The sequence below is a fragment of the Aotus nancymaae genome, unplaced genomic scaffold (assembly GCF_030222135.1).
Source record: "Aotus nancymaae isolate 86718 unplaced genomic scaffold, 86718_ANA_hifiasm-v0.15.2.pri h1tg000029l, whole genome shotgun sequence".
NCBI classification, from domain to species: domain Eukaryota; kingdom Metazoa; phylum Chordata; class Mammalia; order Primates; family Aotidae; genus Aotus; species Aotus nancymaae.
This window is the reverse complement of record NW_026988442.1, coordinates 33,236,449-33,257,412: the sequence shown is the minus strand read 5'-3', so window position 1 is coordinate 33,257,412 and position 20,964 is coordinate 33,236,449. Positions and strand designations below refer to the sequence as shown.

General features: G+C 38.5%; 1 protein-coding gene across 1 annotated transcript in view; it reads left to right on the top strand.

Annotated features, from left to right (window-relative positions):
- Positions 1-19,769, top strand: part of NDUFA9 (NADH:ubiquinone oxidoreductase subunit A9) — a 31,438-nt gene extending 11,669 nt beyond the window's left edge. The window contains exons 6-11 of the mRNA XM_064382543.1: positions 2,072-2,174; positions 7,793-7,860; positions 9,024-9,100; positions 14,994-15,089; positions 17,769-17,835; positions 19,465-19,769. Coding sequence (XP_064238613.1) covers positions 2,072-2,174; positions 7,793-7,860; positions 9,024-9,100; positions 14,994-15,089; positions 17,769-17,835; positions 19,465-19,635 — 582 coding nt within the window. The 3' untranslated portion in view covers positions 19,636-19,769. The remainder of the gene's footprint in view (positions 1-2,071; positions 2,175-7,792; positions 7,861-9,023; positions 9,101-14,993; positions 15,090-17,768; positions 17,836-19,464) is intronic.
- Positions 19,770-20,964: the final 1,195 nt, after the last annotated feature.

The window sequence follows — 20,964 nt, the reverse complement described above, 5'->3', positions numbered from 1 at the left end:
GTGTGTCAATCTTCCAGGTAACTGGTACGTAGGGTTTCTGATCCTGGAGGTCAGAAGAGAGGTCTGGGTGGGAGACAGAAATGTAGTTACCAGCATTGTTGTTAATTGAAGTAATGAAGTTTGAGTAATTGAAGTAATGAAGATTGAGAAGCGAGTTTCGGATTGGGCCCAGAACATACCAATGGTTAATGATCTGGTAGAGGAGGAGGCATCTGCAGAAACCCAAACCAATCAAAGACTAAGCAGGACGTGATAAGGCAGAAGGGAAACCAGGAGAGTACAATGCTAGGGAAGCCAAGGCAAGACAGTCTCGCAGGAGGAAGTGAATACTTATGAATGCCATTGAGAACTCATGCAAGATGATGACTGTACAGTCACCTTTAATCTATTGACATGGAGGTCATTGGTGATCTTATCAAGAATAGATTCAGTGCAAAGGTTGGAGCAGAATCCAGAATGCAAGTGAGTGAAGAGTGAGTTGGAGCTGAGGCAGTGGGAATGGCAAGGGTAGGTACATTTTCAGGTAGTTTGACTGGCAAGAGGAAGATGCAAGACTGAGAGAATAGAAGCTGGAGAAGGATGTGGAGTTGGAATTTGTTTTTTAAGGTAAAGGATCTACATTGTTTAATGCCGGTAGGGAGATGCTGGTAAAAAGAGTGAGGCTGAAGATGTGGAAGAAAGAATAAATTGGACAGGTTCCTGAGAAAGTGAAAGGACATGAGCTCTAAAGCATTGGAAGTGACACTGTTCCTCCCTTCAAGTAAGAGAGGAGGAGAAAATTGTGCTTTACATACCTGAGTTTGTAGATTTAGTGGTGAGAACTTCAGGTGGTTTTTCTCTACTGTCTTATACTTTCTCTTTTATTAGAAGGCGAAGTCATTTACTGGAAGGAAAAGAAAAGAAAGGGATGTCTGAAATTTGACTAGAATAGAAAATGTTTCAAATTGTCTCATGGGAAAGTAAATTAATTAGAGGAAAACACTATTTTTGGGAAATGTTGAGGGCCCAGTTAAAATTGTTGGCTTGAATTTATAGTGGTACCAATTCGTGATTTTTACTGATTTATTTTCCTGCCAGCTGCTCAAGGCAGTGAGAGTGCATGGCCCAAGGAAGGCAAATGGAGTTCTAGGATTAGAATTTTGAATGGTGGCTAGAATAAAGGACAAAGGGACAAGGTAGTTTACAATATTGGCAAGAGAATGATGAAAAGATGGCCTATGGAACCCAATCTGGAATTCAGAAGGGAGAACAGGAACAGTCAGAAGGGTTGATACAGGGGAAGCCGAATTGGTGCACTAGAATTCTTGAGAAGGCCGAGAAACAGGTATCCCAGGAGCAGATGGACAAAGAACAGGCAGGCTGGAAATTGTAGGAAATTGTCATCCGAGAGTAGGGTGTCTTCATTTAATACCTCTGAAGAAGAGCAATTCCAGTCGTTGATACGGTATATGGTGTAACTGAGTTAAGAGTGTTAGAAGTGGAATGAAGAGGAGGTCGTTGGAGTTGAGCAGCTCAAGAACCTGAGAAGTCCAAGCCCACTTGGACAGTGATGTCACCCCCAGTGGTGGTGAAAGTAGAAAGGAAGACTGAGTTAGGTGCTGATATCTTCATCAACAAGAAGACTTGCCTAGGAGGCTAGTAGATGATAAGAAGTAAGGATGGTACAGCAATTGAGATTAGGAAGATTGACTCTATCCCCAGCCTCCTCTGGATGTATACATACTGCTGCCACTTCCATTATTTTAGCCCACTGCCACCGTACTCTCCTTTCTCAAACAGACTGCTAGATTATGACACAAACCAGAGAATCTGTAAATGGAAGGAAAAATGGAGGCTGAAAAAATTCTACTCTGATTTTTTTCCTTCAATGTAAGCTTCCCTTAAAATAAAAAATGGGAAGAAACCCAATTTTTAAAAGTTCTGTGTAACTGAGTTTTATGAATCACATGATGACCTTTATCTGGAGGAAAACATCACCTTTGAAATACAAGTCATGTCTTAACAGTGGAAAGAATGGAAGCTTTATTCACTTGTCTCAAAACTCAAAACAGGTTTGTTGGTTGTTGTTTAGGCTGTTGGAGAAACAGTAGTGAGAGAAGCGTTTCCAGAAGCCATTATCATAAAGCCGTCGGACATCTTTGGAAGAGAGGATAGATTCCTTAATCATTTTTCAAGTACGTATTCTTTCTTAATGATAGAAGAGAGGGATACGAATTAACCAGGTTGAAGTTGCACAAGCTAACAGCTTTCTCTGATTGACAGACTAGGGATATATTTTTTCTGCCTCAGTTGCCTTTTTCTCCCCTAAGGTTATATTTTCATAGTCAATATAGTCTTTTTTATTCTGTATCAAAAGAAGCAACTTAGATTAATGAAAAGGGCATGAACTTGGGAGTCAAAGACTTGAGTTTAAGTCTTGGCTCAACTAACTCTGTGACCTTGACAAATATTAGAAGATCGCATGGTATAGTTTCTCCATCCTAAAATCCTCTGTGTTACACCTGTTTATTCTTACGCTCCCACCCACTCCCACTCCAGACAACACTGATCTTTTTATTATCTCCATACTTTTGCCTTTTCCAAGATATTACGTATATGGTTAGAATCATACACAGTATATCACCTTTTTAAGTGGACTTCTTTCACTTAGCAATATGCATTTAAGATTCTTTCGTTTCTTTTCATAGCTTTATAGCTCATTTTTTATGTAGCTGAATAGTATTCCATTGTGTGGATTCCATTGTGCTGGATATTTGTTTATCCAATTTAGATGTCTCTATCTTGTTTTTCCCCCTGTTGGCTCGTGTCCACGTAACATCTGTAATAATTTCTACTTTAAAAATTTTGTGGTAAAATATACATAATATAAAATTTGCCATCTGCTATGGCCTCAATTGTTCCCCCTCATCATTTGTGTGTTGAAGCCTCAGCACCATTGCGAATTTATTTGGAGTTAGTGCTTTTGGAGGTTAGGGTTAAATGAGGCCGTAATGGTGAGGTCCTAATTCAGTAGGATTGGTGACCTTGTAAAAAGAGGAAAAAGGAGAGATCTCTGTCTCTCTCCCTGTGTGCACATACTGAGGAAGGACCCTATGAGGACACAGCAAGAAATCAGCTGTCTCCAAGCCAGAAAAAGAGCCCTCAACAGGAACCAAACTGGCTGGCACTTTGATTTTGGATTTGCCAGCCTCCAGAACTGTGAGAAAATACATTTTTATTGCTTAAGCCACCCAGTCTATGGTATTTTGTATAGTAGCCTGAGCAGACTAAAATAGATTTTGGTACCAAGAAGAGGGGTGCTGCTGTAACAAATACCTAAAAATATGAATGGGGCTTTGGAACTGGGTTACAGGTAGGGGCTAGAAGAGTTTTGAGGTACACAGTAGAAATATGGATGTTAAGGGTGATTTTTGTAAGGTCTCAGATGGAAATGAGTAATATGTCATTGGAAACTGGAGGAAAGGTGATCCATATTATAAAGTGGCGAAGACATTGGCTGAACTGTGTTCTAGTGGAAGGTAGAATTTGTGAGTGATGAAATTGTTTATTCAGCTGAGATTTCTAAGTACGAAGTGTTGAAGAAATGCCTTGGTTTATCCTGTTTATAATAAAATACAAAAAGAGAGAAAGATGAAATAAAGAAGGACTTGTTAAGCAAAAAGGAACCAGAACCTGAAGATCTGGAAAATTATCAGCTTATCCATATTGCAAAAAATGAGAAAGCGTGTTGTGAAGAGAACACTAAGAGTGTGGCTGAACAACCATTTGAGGAAGAGATTGTGGATGTGACTAGCAAACTAATAAGCCATCTCAGCAGAAGCCAGGAAGAGAGATGAGATTGTATCAGCAAAGTCACCAGCAGTTTGAACTAGAAGGGGCAGAATGAAAGAAGCCTGTCTGACTTCTTATATCTGACAGGACCAGACCATAGAGCTATTTGGCTGTGAATGTGAGCTATTTTTCAAGAAAAGGGAAGAGTGACTCCAAAAATGGTTCAGAGATGTTCAGAACTACCTCTTTGGTTTCAAAGGATGGGGCCATTGCCTCAGTTTAAACAGACCACGTGGTCTTTGTCAGAGGCCTTGGAGGTGGGATCACCCAGAGTCTTGGCGGTAGAGCTGCTTGGTCCTTGAGGCTAGAGCCTCCTGGAACCTTTGAGGTATCACCCTCTGCTCAGCAGAGCTGCTGCGGTGGGACTGCTGCCCCAGTGGGTCCTGGAAGTTAGGAGCACTGTTTCAGTGGCTTCTGAAGGTGAGACCACCATCTCTGTGAATCTAGAAGGCAAGGTGTCTAGGCAAAGAGGATTATTCTTGAGCCTTAAAATCTAATAGAATTTACCTTGCTAGGTTTTGGACTTGTTTGGGACTTGTCACCCTTTCTTCTTTCTTATGTCTTTTAGAATTGGAATGTCTATCTTCTGCCTGTCTCACCACTCTATTTTGGAAGGACATAACTAGTCTGGTTTCACATGTTCATAGTTAGGAATTTTGCCTCAGGATGACCCACACCTTGAGTCTTATCTATATCTGATTTAGATGATACTTGGATGAGACTTTGGAGTTTAGAGTCTTAAGAGTAAGACCGTTTTAACTATTTACCAGAGTACAGTTCAGTAGTATTAAGACATTTACATTGTTGTACAACCAATCCCCAGAACTTTTTCATCTTGTGAAACTGAAATTCTGCACCCTTTAAACAACTCCCTGTTCCCTGTTTCCCCCGAGCCTCTGGCAACTACCATTCTACTTTTGGTTTCTATGAATTTGACTACCTCATATAAGTGGAATCATACAGTATTTGTCTTTTTGTAGCTGGCTTATTTGACTTAGCATAATGCGCTCAAGGTTCATCCATGTTGTACCGTGTGATGTGATTTCTTCCTATTGAAGGCTGAATAATATTCTGTTGTATGTGTATACCACATTTTGTCTAATAAGCCATCCATCAGTGGTTACTCGGGTCGCTTCCCACTTTTGGCTTTTGTGAATAATGCTGCAGTGAGTATGCATGTACGAAGTATCCCTGATTTCAGTTATTCGGGGTATGTACTGAGAAGTGGAATTCTGTATCATATGGTAGGTATATCTATTTCTGCTTTTTTGATGAGCCACCATAGTGTATTCCGTAGTGGCTGCACCATTTTACATTGCCACCAACAGTGCACAAGGTTTCCAGTTTTTCCAGATCTTTGTCAACATTTGTTATTTTCTATTTTTTTGATAGTAGCCATCCTAATGGCTATAAGGTAGTATTTCATTATGTGTGTTTTTTGTTTTTGTTTTTTTGAGATGGAGTCTTGCTCTGTCACCTAGGCAGTGGTACAATTGCAGCTCACTGCAGCCTCAAACTCCTGGGCTCAGAGGATCCTCTTGCCTCAGTTTCTTACATAGGTGGGACTACAGGTGTGTACCACCACACCTGGCTATATATATATATATATATATATATATATATATTTTTTTTTTTTTTTTTTTTTTTTTTTTTGGTAGAGAGAATGTCTTGCTGTCTTGCCCAGGCTGGACTCAAACACCTGGCTTCAAGCAGTCTTTTTGTCCCAGCCTCCCAAAGTGCTGGGATTATGGGCATGGGCTACCTTGCCTGGCCTCACTGTGGTTTTGATTTATATTTTCCTTTTTTTTGAGACGGAGTCTTGCTCTGTCACCAGGCTGGAGTGCAGTGGCGCAATCTCGGCTCACTGCAACCTCCGCCTCCTGGGTTCAAGTGTTTTTTCCGCCTCTGCCTCCTGAGTAGCTGGGACCACAGGCACGTGCCACCATGCCCGGCTATTTTTTGTATTTTTAGTAGAGACAGGGTTTCACCATGTTGGCCAGGATGGTCTCAATCTCTTGACCTCGTGATCCGCCTGGCTCGGCCTAATGATTAGGATGTTGAGCATCTTTTTATGTGCTTGTTGGCTACTTTATTATTTGGAGAAATGTCTATTCGTGTCCTTGTCCTACTTTTTTAAATTGGGTTGTTTAGTTTTTGTTGTTGAGTTGTAGGAGTTTTTTTATTTATTCAGAATATTAAATGCTTATCAGAGATATGATTTGTAAAATTTTCTCTGATTTTTTAGTTTACCTCTTCACTCTGTTAATTGTGTTCTTTGATTCACGGAAGTTTTTAATTTTGATGTAGTCCAGTTTATCTATTTTTACTTTCGTTGCCTGGGCTTTTAGTATTGTATCTAAGGAGTCGTTGCCAAGTCCAATGCCATGAAGCGTTCCACTTTTGTTTTTGTCTAAGAGTTTTAGAGTTTTAGCTCTTAGGTTTAGGTCTTTGATTCGTTTTGAGTTACTTTTTGTATACGATATGAGATAAAGATCCAATTTTATTCTTTTGCATGTGTATATCCAGTATGTTAAGAAGACTATCTTTCTCCATTGAATGGTCTTGGTGCTTTCCAGAAATCATTTGACCATATATGCAAGAGTGATTTCTCTCTATTCCATTGGTCTGTATGTTTGTCTTTATTGCCACTGTTTTGATCGCTGTACACTGTTTTGGTTACTGTGCTTTTGTAATAAGTTTTGAAATCAGAAAGTGTGAGACTTCCAAAAATTTGTTCTTTTTCAAGATTGTTTTTGATTGATTGTTTTCAAGATTTGATTTTTGGATTTAAAAGAATTCCTTTAAATTCCATATGAATTTTAGGATGGCATTTTCTATATTTCTGCAAATATAAATAGCTACTGGGATTTTGATAGGGATTGCATTGAATCTGTAGATTGCTTTGGGTAGAACTGATGTATGTCTTAGTCCATTTTGTGTTACAACAAACACTGAGTAATTTATAAAGAAGAGAAATTCTTTTCTAACAGTTCTGGAAGCTGAGAAGCTCAAGATCCAGGTGCTGGAATCTGGTGAGGGCCTTCTTGCTGTGTGCTCACCTTTCGCCCAGGCTGGAGTGCTGTGGTGCGATCTTGGCTCACTGCAACCTCTGCCTCCTGGGTTCAAGCGATTCTCCTGCCTCAGTATCCTGAGCAGCTGGGATTACAGGCATGCACCACCACACCCGGCTAATTTTTTGTATCTTTTTTGTAGAGACAGGTTTCACCATGTTGGCCAGGCTGGTCTCGAACTCCTGACTTCATGATCCTCCCATCTCAGCCTCCCAAAGTGTTGGGATTATAGGCATGAGCCACCACGGCTGGCCATTTCTACTCTTAAATGCTTAAAAAACTTTTTTAACCTAATATTTACACCACTTGGGACTTGTTTTAGTTTATGGTAAAAACTAAAACATTATCTCACGTTTTTTTTCAAATAGCAGAATAATTATCCCAGCACCATATATCAACTAATACTTGCATCAGGGCCTTTTACTGGGTTACCTGTTCTGTATCACTCATCTGTTGATACAGCAGCAGAACTCATCTAGATATCAACTAGATAGACAACTCATCTGTCCTGTTGCTGTATCAACAGATGAGTGATACCACGTAAGACTCATAAGGAGGTACAGCTCTGTGTTCCTCCTTAGAATGGGTGCAGCTAGAGTCCAGTCTTGGGCATGGTGATGCACTTAGCATTATAGAGCAGACTAGTTGTCAAGCCTTTTGACCTCTTTCTTTGTGCTTCATGTTTTTAAATGTCCGGGCTTTTTACTTTCCATGTTTGTTATCTGAAAAGCTAATGACTGCCTTTTGTAAGTGCATTCAGTTCCTCAGAGTCAGCTACATTCACTATATTATTTCTATTACGCACAATAATTAATGTTAATCTTAAGATTGGTGGGTCTTAACAGCAACTTAAGCCTTCTCAGTATAGTTCTCATTCTTTCTTCCGCTAGATATGCGTCGCTTTGGTCCTATGCCCCTTGTTTCCTTGGGCTGGAAGACAGTTAAACAACCAGTATATGTAAGTACTTGGATGAAGGGGCTCAGAAAGGGGTTTTTGATGAATTCAGATTTGGGTGTCAGGTTTCGGTTTTGTCCTAATTTAGTAATTCTGTCATTTTCTTTGTCAACTTGTGTCAGCTAGTTGCCTCTCAGTTTACTTAAGAGGTACATGCCTCCTCTGTATCTTCATTTGTTGATTCATTTAAGAAAAATTTATTGAACCCATAATGTGCTAGACACACCATACATGTCACATGTCACTAGGGAAATAAAGATATTAACTAGATAGACACAAATTGCTGTTCTCAAATTGTTTTCAGTCTGAGGCAGATAAATAAAGCAGTTATTGTACAATGTGATGAGTGCTGTGATAAGAAGAGGGTTTTATGTAATTACATCAGAAGGGTGCCAAATCTAGACTTGGGTCTCTCAGAATGAAGGGCATTTAGGGTAAAACCTTAAAGATGACTGAAGGTAAGTCTGATGCAGGGAGTTGGGGAAGAGTATTGCATGCAGAGGGAACAGTATGTACGGGGGCCCAGAGGTGAAAGAGCATGTTGGATTCCATGTTCGGTTGAACCAATTTTTCTCAGTAGTGGCAGTATTAACGTTTTGAGCCAGGTAATTCTTCATTATGGGGGCTGTTGAAGGATGTGGCAGCATTCCTGGCCTCTAGCCACTAGATGCCATGGTGACAACTGAAAATGTCTCCAGACGGTTGTCAAATGTCCCCTGGGGGCCAAAATCACTATCACTACTACCGTTTTTGAAAATCGAAATGGTAGAATATTAGCAATTCCATATGATACAGCTTAATAGTTTGTGATGGTTAATAAGAGAGTTGGGAGGAGTGGTAAGAGATGAGCTTGGCAAGCTGTGGGCAAAGGCAAGTCAGAAAAGCCTCAAGCTATCTGAAGGTAAGTACATTCCTACTGTGGAAAATACTTGGATAGCAGGGATTATTTGAGCTCTTGAGAAGGCTCATTCTTCAAGAAGCTTTCTGTGAATAGATAATGCCATAATTTTAATTTTGTCACATTTTCTTTGTTGAGATCAGTGTGGCCTTCTTCCTTTCTCCCTCCTTCCTTCCTTTTTCCCTTCTTTCCTTTCTTCCTATCTCTCTGTCTCTCATTCTATCTCTTTTTCAACTATTACTTCAGCATACATTATAATTTCTTATAGGTCTCAGATGTATCCAAAGGAATTATTAATGCAGTTAAGGATCCTCATGCCAGTGGGAAGACCTTTGCTTTCATTGGGTAAGTGCTTAGAGTTTTAATTTAAAATTGTGCTATTATAATGAAGGAATCAATATCTAAATTAGTTACTAATAGATTTATTTGTTGCACTTTTACAATATCAGAATCTTCCCATTGCTTGCATTAAGTCAGAATTTGAGGGAACCTGAAATCCACTTTAATGAATGATTCTTCTGTTACCAAAGTCTGAGAACCACTGCCCAAGACTATTACATATACTTAGTCCAGTGACCCTTAGGGATGGTTTTGTACGACTCCAGTGATGTTTTTAATATATAAAAGAATATTGCTGTAAATTCTAAAACACAAACAAAACACTTGTAGGGAGTGAGTATGGTTATAAAACCACATTAATTTTGATGGAGTATCACAATGCCCCCAGAAGCTGAAAATGAGTGCTTTATAGCACAATTACTAGTGCTGTGCAAGATTGATTATTTCTTTTATGCTCTTTGCTAAAATTTGCTCACAGAAAAAAATGGGTACAGTTAAGCTATGTGACTTATCTGAAATTAGTAAATCATGTCACAGCTAGGCTTAGGACTTTTTTTACTGAATTATCTAAAAGTTACAGACTAAGACCTCATCTACCAAGTTGAGAGGTATCAGATTCACCTAGTAAGTGGTTCAGAATCTTGTCATTCTGTGAAGCAACCTAATGACACTTGGCATTCTATGAAAGGTAAGGATCTGGCTCAATATTTAAGGGATAGCCTAATTCCTTAGAAATATTTGCCTCTAGAGGTAAATGATACTTTTCTCTTTAAGCCAAGAGGCATAGTATGTATTCCCAGAATCACGAATCTATACATTGTTATGTTCCACTATTATTCTTTAGTAAACAGTTTTTTTCAGTGCAAAAAGCTCTTAGTTTTCCATGTCAACTAGCAGCTGCAAAATATATGTCTTCCTTTCAGTTCCCAGTTTGGCACATTAGCATGCAGTCAGTTATATAGTCTAGGGAAGAATTACAAAAAAAAAAAATGTATTCAATTTCATAAAATACTAAACACAAAAGACATTAGTTCCAATGAAGAGGTACATGGACTAGAATTTCAGGGAATAAATGAACAGAAATGGCTTTGTGAATTTTACTTGCTCCGGCTCTGGATGAGTTGAACATTTTCCTCTTTACCTTTGCCCAGTCACTGTCATCTTGTCTGTGCTCCAGTAAGTTATTCTTCTTTGGCATAGTGATTAAAAAAATAATACTAGACATTGCAGGGTAGTTATTTTTCCTTGTGAAATAGTAGATATGCATCAACACATTTCTTGTCTCTTCAGCCCCAGGAAAAAAACTCCCTGATATTTTGAGGCTAAGGCAGAGGCATAAGACTGTAATTTTACTCCTAGGTTTTTTGTAGTTATTAATTATATTATCTTGGTCCGTTCTATTTGTCATTCATTCCTAAAATACCTATTGATACACACTTATACACACAACTGTGATAATGAATAAACACATTCAGCAAAATCATGATGTATAAGATCAGCATAGAGAAATAAATTTCTATATACTAGCAAATGAACAATTTGAAAATAAAATTAAAATAATTTTATTCACAATAGCATCAAAAATAATAGAATATTTAAGTATAAATTTAACAATTAAATTTATTATACCTAATAAGTAATAAGACATCCCATGTTCATGAATTGGATGAGTCAGTATGATTAAAATGATAATTTCCTTCAAATTAATTGATAAATTTAACTTAATTCTATCAAAATTCCAAAAGACTTCTTTGCAGAAATTGACAAATTGATTCTAAATTTATATGGTAATGGAAAGACCCACAATAGACAAAACCATTATGTTTCATAGTTTCAAAACTTAATAGCTATCATTCTCAAGATAGTGTGGTACTGACATAAGAATAGATATATAGATGAATTAACCACAATTGATAGTTCAGAAATAACTATGGACAACTGATTTTTGAAAAAGGTGTTATGACATTTCAAAGGGGAAAGGATAGTCTTTTCAACAAATGGTTTTGGAATAGCCACATTAAAAAAATATGAACTCTTATCTTGCATTGTGCACGAAAAAATTAAAATAATTCAGAGACTTCAGTGTAAGAGTTATGAAGACTATAAAAATTTTGGAAGATAAATAGAAAATCTTGTAGACCTTGGGTGCTATGGTGTCAAAAGCATAATTCATAAAATTAAAAAAAATGGATACATTAGGCTTCACCAAAATTAAAACTCTAGTGTTTCAAAACACACCATTAAGAAAATGAAAAATCAAGTCACAGATGTGGGGTGGGAAATATTTGTTAATTACATATCTGATAAAGGACAAGTATCCAGAATATACAAAGAACTATGAGAACTCAATGAGAAGACAACCTAGTTTTTAATATGAGCAAAAGACATGAATAGGCATATCACCACAGGAGATATATTTAATGACTAAAAAGCACATGAAAAGATGCTCCGTATTACTAGTGAAAATGCAGATCAAAACTATAATGAGATACCAGTTCACAGAGAGAAAATAACAATTGTTGATGAAGACATAGAGTAATAGGAACCTTATACATTGCTGGTAGTGGTGTAAAATTGTACAGCCACTTTAGAAAACAGTTTAGTATCTTCTTAAAAACTTAAGCATAAATTTACCACATGGCCTATCAATTTTATTCCTAGATATTTAACCAAAAGAAATGAAAATGTGTCTACACAAAGATTTGCACATGAATGTTCATAGCAGCATTATCATAAATGCCAAAAATTGAAACCATCCCACTCATCAACTGATGAAAGGAGATAGAAAACATAGTAGCATTCCCATATAATTGAAGTTCAACAATAAAAAGGAATGAAATATTGACATGTTACATGTATGAACCTCAAAAATGTAAATGAAAGACGCCCGGCACAGAAGAGATCACATGTTGTATGATTCCATTTATATGAAATGTCTGTAAAAGGCAACTGTAAGTAGACATGTGATTGCCTGAGACTGGGAGTAAAATCCAGGATTAAATGGCTGTGGAGGATCTTATCAGAGTAAGGAAAAATATTCTAAAACTGGATTATGGTAATGATTGTACAACTTGGTAAATGTATGAAAAAAATCTTTGCATTATACTATTAAAATGGATGAATTTTAATGTATATAAATTATACCACAATAGTGAATAGCACGGGTAAGATTTCTGCTTTTGTGGAGCTTATAGATGATTAATGATGAGACACATAAGTAATAATTAAGCAAAATAATTAAAATATATGACCAAAAATGAAAGTCCAGTGAATTGGAAAGAAAATCAGAAGGAGGGAGTTGATAACTATATTGGGTGCAGCCAAGAGGTTGAGTGGGTGGCAGCATGGAGATTCATGGTCACCTTAGTGACCTTAATAACCTCATTTGAACATTGGGCAAAGGGTGATCGGACTGCAGTGAGATTTGAGTGGCAGGATAGGAAGTGGAGGCAACAGTTAGGTAACTATTTGGAGAAGTTTGTAAAAGGGAGCAAAGGAAAGGGGTAAAGAGAAGGCTGTGAAACATGAATGTCTTGTCAAGGGAGGTACCAGCTGGATTTGGAAGATTGTACATCTTGTTTATAAATTGCTAAGAATGGTCCAGGAAAGAGATAAGAGTTGATGACTCAGGAGATGGGGGCACGAAAAAAGGAGCAGAGTCCTTTAGGAATTGAGAGGAGTTGGATACAGAGTGCAAATGAGGGTTTGACCTTTGCAAAAGACAAAAATTTCTTCAATTTTAATGAGGAAAAGAATTCAAGGATATATGCAGATGCAGGTAGGTTTGGATGTGAGAATTTAAGGGAGTATCTTTTCCTGTTGCAATTTGAGGTTCGCTAAAAGGCAGGATGGAGTGGGTTAAAAAAGGTGTGTGGAAAATTTGAGGACAGAGAAGATAGAAAATATCCCCTGGGAGAATAGGAAAGAGCTTTTCCTAGGAGAACATGTAGGATTGCCAAGCAGAACTGAGTGTTCCATTTGAAATTACTGAGAAAACTATAAGGTGAAGTCAATTCACTCAATTACATTTTTTCTATAGTTTTGTCCTTCTGGGGTTTCAGGCTTAGAGAAGGCAGATGTTTGGGTTAACAAGAATAAGTGTTTTGCTTGGCAAATACAGTGGTTACGGGCCTGGGAGACAAGGTTTTGCTGAGGATATTTGCAGAGGAATAACTGTAATGCCGAGCCATGAAATCTAAGCTGGGAGGGACGCAGGCTTCAATGTACCTTTCTCTGTGAGCAAGGGCACTTAAACTGGTCTTCTAGTTGCACTTTATGGAGCACAGAGTACTTCAGAACAGCTGAAGAGGAAACCTATTATGTAGAATTAGTTTACCCATGATACCAGTTTTGTTAGTCATCATAAAAATTCAAGTTGTTCTTGGCGTAGCATGTATTATATGTCCTGTAATGATCCTTACAAATCCTTCTGGAATTTGAAGAAATCTACTTTAAAACCTTTGTCTGATATTTCCCCTAGCTGACAGTTTCTTGTTTTTTAGTAAAGTGTGTCAGGATAATGAGGTTCTCACTGAATTAACTTCACTCAGCTCTTGGTTGTCATAGATTTTCTGTCATGAAACATGCAAATGAATTAGGAAATGGGCGAAGAAATATTAAAATGTATTATAAGCAATGACACTTATTAATGCTAGGTTAAAATCTTACAGAACTATTCAGATTCATGAAATAGAGCAGAAAGTCCAGAAGCAGTCCCATTGTATGTAAGGATATAGTATGTGATAAGGGTGACATTTTGATGTAGGGAAAGAATCAGTACAGTAAATGATTCTGTAAATAGCATTGAAGCAATTGGCTTACATCTTGGGAAAAATATAATTACATGTTTATCTTTTATCATGTACAAAAATAAGTCACAGAAGGAACTTACTTTATAGTAAAACAAAATCTTTTTTATAAGCTTCAGACAAAATATATGGAAATTTATGTCACTGCAGAGGAATTTTCTAAGTATGAAATCAAGCCATAAAGAAAACCAGTAGTTTTGGTTAAACTGTTAAAATTTTATGTGCACAAAACACTGTAAATAACACTAAAAGGTAAAATACAATCAATAAAAGGTACTTCCAATAATATCACTAAAATATAGAGAATGCTTACAAATTATTTTTATAGACAGGGACTCCAGGAGGAAAGAAAAGATAAATATATAAATGACCAAAAATTCATGAAGAAATAACCTCTCATATTAAAAACGTAATAATTAAAACATATGATACCTTTTTTTACGAAGCAAATTGGCAAAATTTTGTTTTATGATGACAACTCATTTTGGGTGGAGGGGGCATTCTTACTAACAGTTTATATAAATTGATAGAACCATTTTGAAAAGCAGTTTAGAAGTATTCAATAAAAGCCTTAAAATTTCAAAGTCTACATTGAGCCAGTTCCACTTCTACAAATATATTCTAAATGCATAATCATGGATAAGTACAAATATTTATTACAAGAAGTTCATTAAAGCATTATTTTATAAAAGAAAAATATTTTTAATAGCAAATATCTCAGAACTGGCAGTTGATAAAATAATTGCGATTACATGGATTGTAATATGTGCAGTCATGAAACATGTAATAAAATATTTAATGATGTGGAAAGACAGTTGTGATATAATGTTAAATGAAAAGACATTACAGCATAGAATGGATTGCGTGTTTATAAAAACAAAAATAATGTGTATATGTAAGGGGATGAGAAGGATATAGATCAAATATATTAATTGTCTTTCATAATGGGATTATGGGTGACTTTCCTCTGTGCTAATCCATATTTACTACATAAATATGTTTCCTTTTTTATGAGAAAAATGCTCTTTTGTTAAAAAGGAAAATTTGTGAGAAGCATGTAACCGAAAGAACTGTGTCTTGTCTTTTTGTAGGCCAAACCGGTACCTCCTCTTTGACCTGGTGAAGTACATCTACGCTGTGACTCACAGATTATTCCTCCCGTACCCCATACCACATTTTGCCTATCGGTAAGTAGAGTGCTCCTTTTGTGCGACTTCTGAAAAAGCCAACTCCACACACTTGTTCTTAATGTTCTCCCTTAGGGTTATAGGGTGTGTGAAGGACTAGTCTCCAACTCTCCTGGTATTATGACATTAGCACAAGGAAGAAGCAGAAATAGATTAGTGCCAGCAAGAAAAATGTGTTGGGAGATTAAATCTGCAGTCCTTCACTTTCTCCAATTTAAAAGCATTGAGTTTAATTTTGGAGAAATAACTTGCTTGGCATATACATAAGAGGCAGTCAGGTTCCCCTGTGTTTCATGTTGCTCATTATTAAATCAACCTGATCATGCTACTGGGGAAAGGAGTCAGGCTAATTCAGACTTGGATTTGTGGTTGCCTTCTCTTCTTTCCTTGCTTCTTAGTTCACTTCTTCCCTTTGTGGGTTAAATATCTTTGACTTGGCTGGGAGTGGTGGCTTATGCCTGTAATCCCAGCACTTTGGGAGGCCAAGGTGGGCCAACTGAGCTCAGGAGTTCGAGACCACCTGGGCAATATGGCGAAACCCCATCTCCACAAAAAATACCAAATTAGCTGGATGTGGTGGCATCTGCCTATAGTCCCAGCTACTGGGGTGGAGTGGGGGATGCAAGAGAATTGCTTGAGCTTGGGAGTTCAAGGCTGCAGTGAGCTGAGATTGTGCCACTGCATTCCAGCCTAGGTGACAGAGCAAAACCCTATCTCAAATAAAATAAAATCTTATACTTATCATGTCACACCCTAGTTGTCTGGTTAAGGGGACTGTCACATCCATTGTATCACAAACTGATCTTCATTTGGATTTTCATTCATTCATTCAACAAATAGTTATTGAATGCCTACTATATCTTAATGTACTAGGTACTCAGAATGTTACAATAAACACTCAAAAATCGTATGGTCTAACAGGGGTACCAGAAAAATAGACCGTTAGAATGCAGCATGATAACAGTTTTTATTGAGTGTTGTACCTTTCAGCCTATTTACTTTGTCTCCTTTAATACTTACAGCTATCTACAAAGTAAGTAAGGAGAGTATATGGAGTGAGTGAAAGAGGAGGCCACAGAGTGAGAAACTTACAAGAAGGCTGAAAAGAAGTGATCAGACTTTTAAGTAGGAAATGAGAGTTTGAAATTCTAGGTACCAAAGGGAAGGGAGTGCTTTAAGGAGGGAATCGATGTTTTGAGAAGGGGAACATTGCTGTTCATTCACATGTATCTCAAGCTCCTAGAACAATGCCTGGTACACAGTAGACACTCTGTTAATACTGGTAGAATGAAGTCTTGCAGAAATCAAATAAGATAAAGGACCCAGGAATGTCTGCAAATGACCGTTTGTGACCGTGGCTTCAGAGCCGTGAAAGGGATATAAGCCAGATTGCAATGAGGTACTTTCATGGTTGTACATACAATTGAGTTAGAGTTGGCGTATGTATGCCCATGACTTGGCCTCCTGACGACACTAGAATAGAGACCTGAAAAGTGATCTGTTAGCGTAGAACGAGGGCACAGAGAGTTACAGATTTGTAAGGAGTGTTTTTATTAAGCTATGTTAGCCTACTAAATTATCTTTCTCTGCCATTGAGGAATCTGAAGCTTATATGTTGCTGGAGAAATTCTGGCCAGCTTCTTTATTCATTTATTTATCCTATGCATTAGAATGATGTTTTTCTAGCTTTTAAACAGCTGTGGAACCTTGGGTTCACTGAATTTTCACATCAAGGCCTGCTGGGTAAATCCAATAGAAGAACTGGTCTGGTTGCAGTGATGGCTGATACTCAGCACATAGACTCTCAGACTCTTGGCCCCCAGGACTCCATGGGGCACCAGCAAATTCCTAGCATCCCTCAGATGCTAGTTTAAAACTAACTGCTACTGGGCACAGTGGTGCACACCTGTAGTCCTAGCTACTTGGGAGGCTGAGGTGGGAGAATCACTTGAATCCAGGAGTTTGAATCCAGCCTGGACACATAGTGAGACCCTGTCTCTGGAACAAAAAAAAAAAAGGGAAGAAAAGAAAAACCCACTGGCCTGAGGTAACTGATGATGGGAGCTCAAGTAGGATTTAAGGAGCCCTTCAGAGATGGTAGGAATCAAGATAGGTGGCCTTTCTTGTCCTGGGTTTGTATTGTCATCCTGATTTCAACCATAGATTTTTGGTTTCTCCTTGCTTTTGGATTTTTTTTTTTCCCTCAAGGGCCCCAGCTTTTAGGGATTACATTTTATATTTTACATACCATTTAGCTTGCCCTGTGTCTGTAAAGGCAGGATATTTGAATATCTGAGGTTCAGATTAGATTGAATTTCACAGTTTGGTTGAATATTGGAGTTTCTCTGTTTGCTTTGTTGTTTCTTGGTTTTATTTCATTTTAAGTTTAAGATCTGTTGTTTCTTTGGAGGAGAACAAGGTGTGCTAGCAGTTACAGCAGCCAACTGGGTTGGCTTGAGAGGAGACGGCCTGAAAAGCAGAGGTAGCCTCACAGGTCAAGGTGCCTTGACCTGTGGGTTCAAGGGATGTTGGTTATTTTCTTAAAAGCAAACCAACCAACCAAAAACCACAATTCAGACTGTTCTGCAGCAGTCAGTCTTCCTGTGGTTCTTATAGGCTAGCTTAAATCTTGGGTAGAGAGATGCTTATCACATGTGCTATATATATTTCTTTTCCCAGATGGATAGCAAGAATATTTGAAATAAGTCCATTTGAGCCCTGGACAACAAGGGATAAAGTGGAGCGGGTGAGTGTATGTGTGGAAAGCATCTGCCTGGGCAGACGAGAAGTCAGACTTATTTTGGTTTGCCTGCTTGCTTGTCTCCCTGCCCTTGTCTGTTTGCTGTTCCTGCTGTTTGTGGTCAACCCCTCTGCTAGCACTGAAACATCCAGCTGCCCTGCTCCACGGGGCGGCTCCTCCATCCCTGCCCATCATTGTCAATGTTTCTTTCTCTGCTGGATCATTCCCATCAACACGCAAAAATGCCTAATAGCTCCCCTGCCAGAGCCTCTCTTCCTCCCATCACTCTTCTAGCTACTTTGCTGTTGTGTCCCTTCACATCCTAACACCTCCTCGCATCCTGACGAAACTGTTGCCAGTTTTTTCATCCTTTCCTTAACCTATTCCAATTAGGCTTTTATTCCTGTTTCTCCCCTAAACCTCTTTCCAAGGCACCCACAGTCTCCGTGCTGCCACATCCAGCAGTCAGTTCTCAGACCTCATGTCATGTTCCTGTGCATTTGCTGCTAGGGAGGATGCAAAATAAAGTAATAATACTATACCAAATACTATACCGTATCTACCTTTGAAGACCTATGGACCATGTATTGACAAGCAGCAGCCAGATTGTCCCCTGAATGCTACCTAAAAGCTAAAGTGTAGAGAATATGAGAAAACAGTGCTTAGGGAACATGTGGAAGTCAGCAGCTCTCATACTTTCTTCAGACTGGCTGCGTCTGGAGAGCCGAGGCCATTTCTGTGATGTCCCTTCTGTGTTTATGAAAGATCGGGCAGGTTAACTGGTGGTCAGACACTTCAGTTTATCTTACACTAAAGTGTCTCTTACATTTATAATGGAGAATGTGCTGATACAGTGGCAAGAGTGGGTTTTGAATTTGGTTTGCAGGCTGGCTTACAGCACTCTGGTGAAAGAATTGCAGACTTTCAGTTGGGTAGGATGAAGGATTGATGCTGCTTTAGGTGCAGATGGATTCCATTATGTGCTTTTGAATAATCTGAGATCTTTGCAAACTTTACAGTTCATTGTCTTTCCCTAAAAACAAGATGGGTTTAGTTTTCTAGCTCTACAGTGAACATTAGTCAACCCAGGTTGAGTATAGCTGGAGCAAAAAGAGGTAATTGGTTTTTGTTTTTTTAATGGGCGAGGAACAAATGCTGTGTTATCTCCTAAATTCAAAGTTAAAACTGAGTCAGAATGCCCATGCTTAGAAAACAGGGACATGAGAGAACTGAGGAATGGACTAGCTCTGCTTTAGCCCTGATTTTATTCCTAAACCCTCCTGTTAAGCCTCCCCTGGCAAGTGTGATGCCTTGCGCTTTCCTGCTCTACATTTATTTCTGTGGGAATCTGTATATAGAATGGCTCATGTAGTGCCAACATCCTGTGCTCGTGGCTACCACTGGGGACCTTGATCTGATACTTGGCGATCTTGCCCTTTTTTTGTCTTAAGCCCTGATTCTGTGTTCTACTTTTATAGTGATTTGCATGAATCGAAAATTGCCACATATTCTTTGAAAGCAGTTAAGTCTCAATAATAGGACTCATGCCAGCTTGAATGTTTAAATGCATGCTAGGATAGCACTTTGTTCTCGGCCAGTTTTCAGCATTGTCTACGGTCCTTTGTTTATTCAAAGATTCACATCACAGACATGAAATTTCCTAACCTGCCCGGCTTGGAAGACCTTGGTATCGAGCCAACACCACTGGAACTCAAGGCCATTGAGGTGCTGCGGCTTCATCGCACTTACCGCTGGCTGACTGCTGAAATTGAGGATGCGAAGCCGGCCAAGACCGTCAACTTTTAGTGCCCCTCAAGCAGCTCTTGGTTTTGATGTCTTTTAGGTCAGCCAATGTGGTTTGAGCACCCAGCCAGGTGGTCTCTTTAGAGCATCCTGTACACAGTGAATAAGGTCGTACTATTAAAACATTTGAGGTTGAATTCTGCGATATTTTCTTTCTTGATATATAAAATGAGAAATGCAGTCATTTCGAACTTGAGCATAATTTTTGTTAAACATACATATTTAATAATGACATATATATTATTTATTCTCTGAAATGCCAGAGAGCTTGAATTTTCCTTTGACAAGCCACTTCTAGCATATGTTCTGGAAGACAAGGATCCTTTTTAATGTTAAAATATCGTAAAGACCCCAAGTGATATGTGATTGTTTTTAAATCTCCATTAAATTAGAGAATATACAATATCCTTTAACCCGAATGTGTTTACACTTAAGGTGTTTTAAAAATTTTTTTTAATAATGTCCATATACCTTCTAAAAATAGTAGTACATATATAGAAAAACATTGTCTGTAGGTTCTCAAAGCCCTTGCTGTAATTCTACAGTCTTCTTGGATCTGAGCTCTCTGAGGCTAGCCCAAAGCCCTTAGTACCGCATCTGGATTCTTTCGGACATACAGGTGTGGACAGATTCTCTTCCCATGCAAAGCAGTTGCTTCAGCCTCTATGCCAGTACTACCGGCACTTAGGAATTAGGACTTTCTAATTAAGTTCTTAAAATTGCAGCCAAGATCCAGATGAACGGTTGGTTTAGTGTTGGCAAATCCCCACAGTACAGTATGATTTAAAACTCCGAGAATTTGTGGTGAAGCCAATATGTGATCCCAGGGTTGGTCACTGAGTTTCACTGGATTTCAGCCTTTTGATCTATGTTTGGGACAGGAATGTCAGTAAAAACCCAGTTTGATTTTGGTAATGCCCATCTCCTCCTTATAGAGAAAGGTATATCAGTGTTGAAGGTAAGTTCTCCACCTGCCCTTTTTGCATGCATCAGAATATTTTTGTCCCAAAACGGACAACAGTGTGCTACTCCAAGTGTGGTCCACAGATCACCAGCATTGGCATCACCTTGGGACTTGTTAGAAATGCAGAATCCGGACTGGGCACAGTGGCTTGCACCTGTAATCCCAATGCTTTGAGTTGCTATGGTGGGAGTGTCGCTTGAGGCCAGGAGTTTGAGACCAGACTTGGCAATATGGAAAGACCTTGTCTCTACAAAAAAATTTCAAAAAGTTAATAGGGCATGGTGGCACGTACCTGTAGTCTCAGTTGCTTGGGAGGCTAAGGTGTGATCATTGCTTGAGCCTGGGAGTTTGAGGTTACAGTGAGCTAT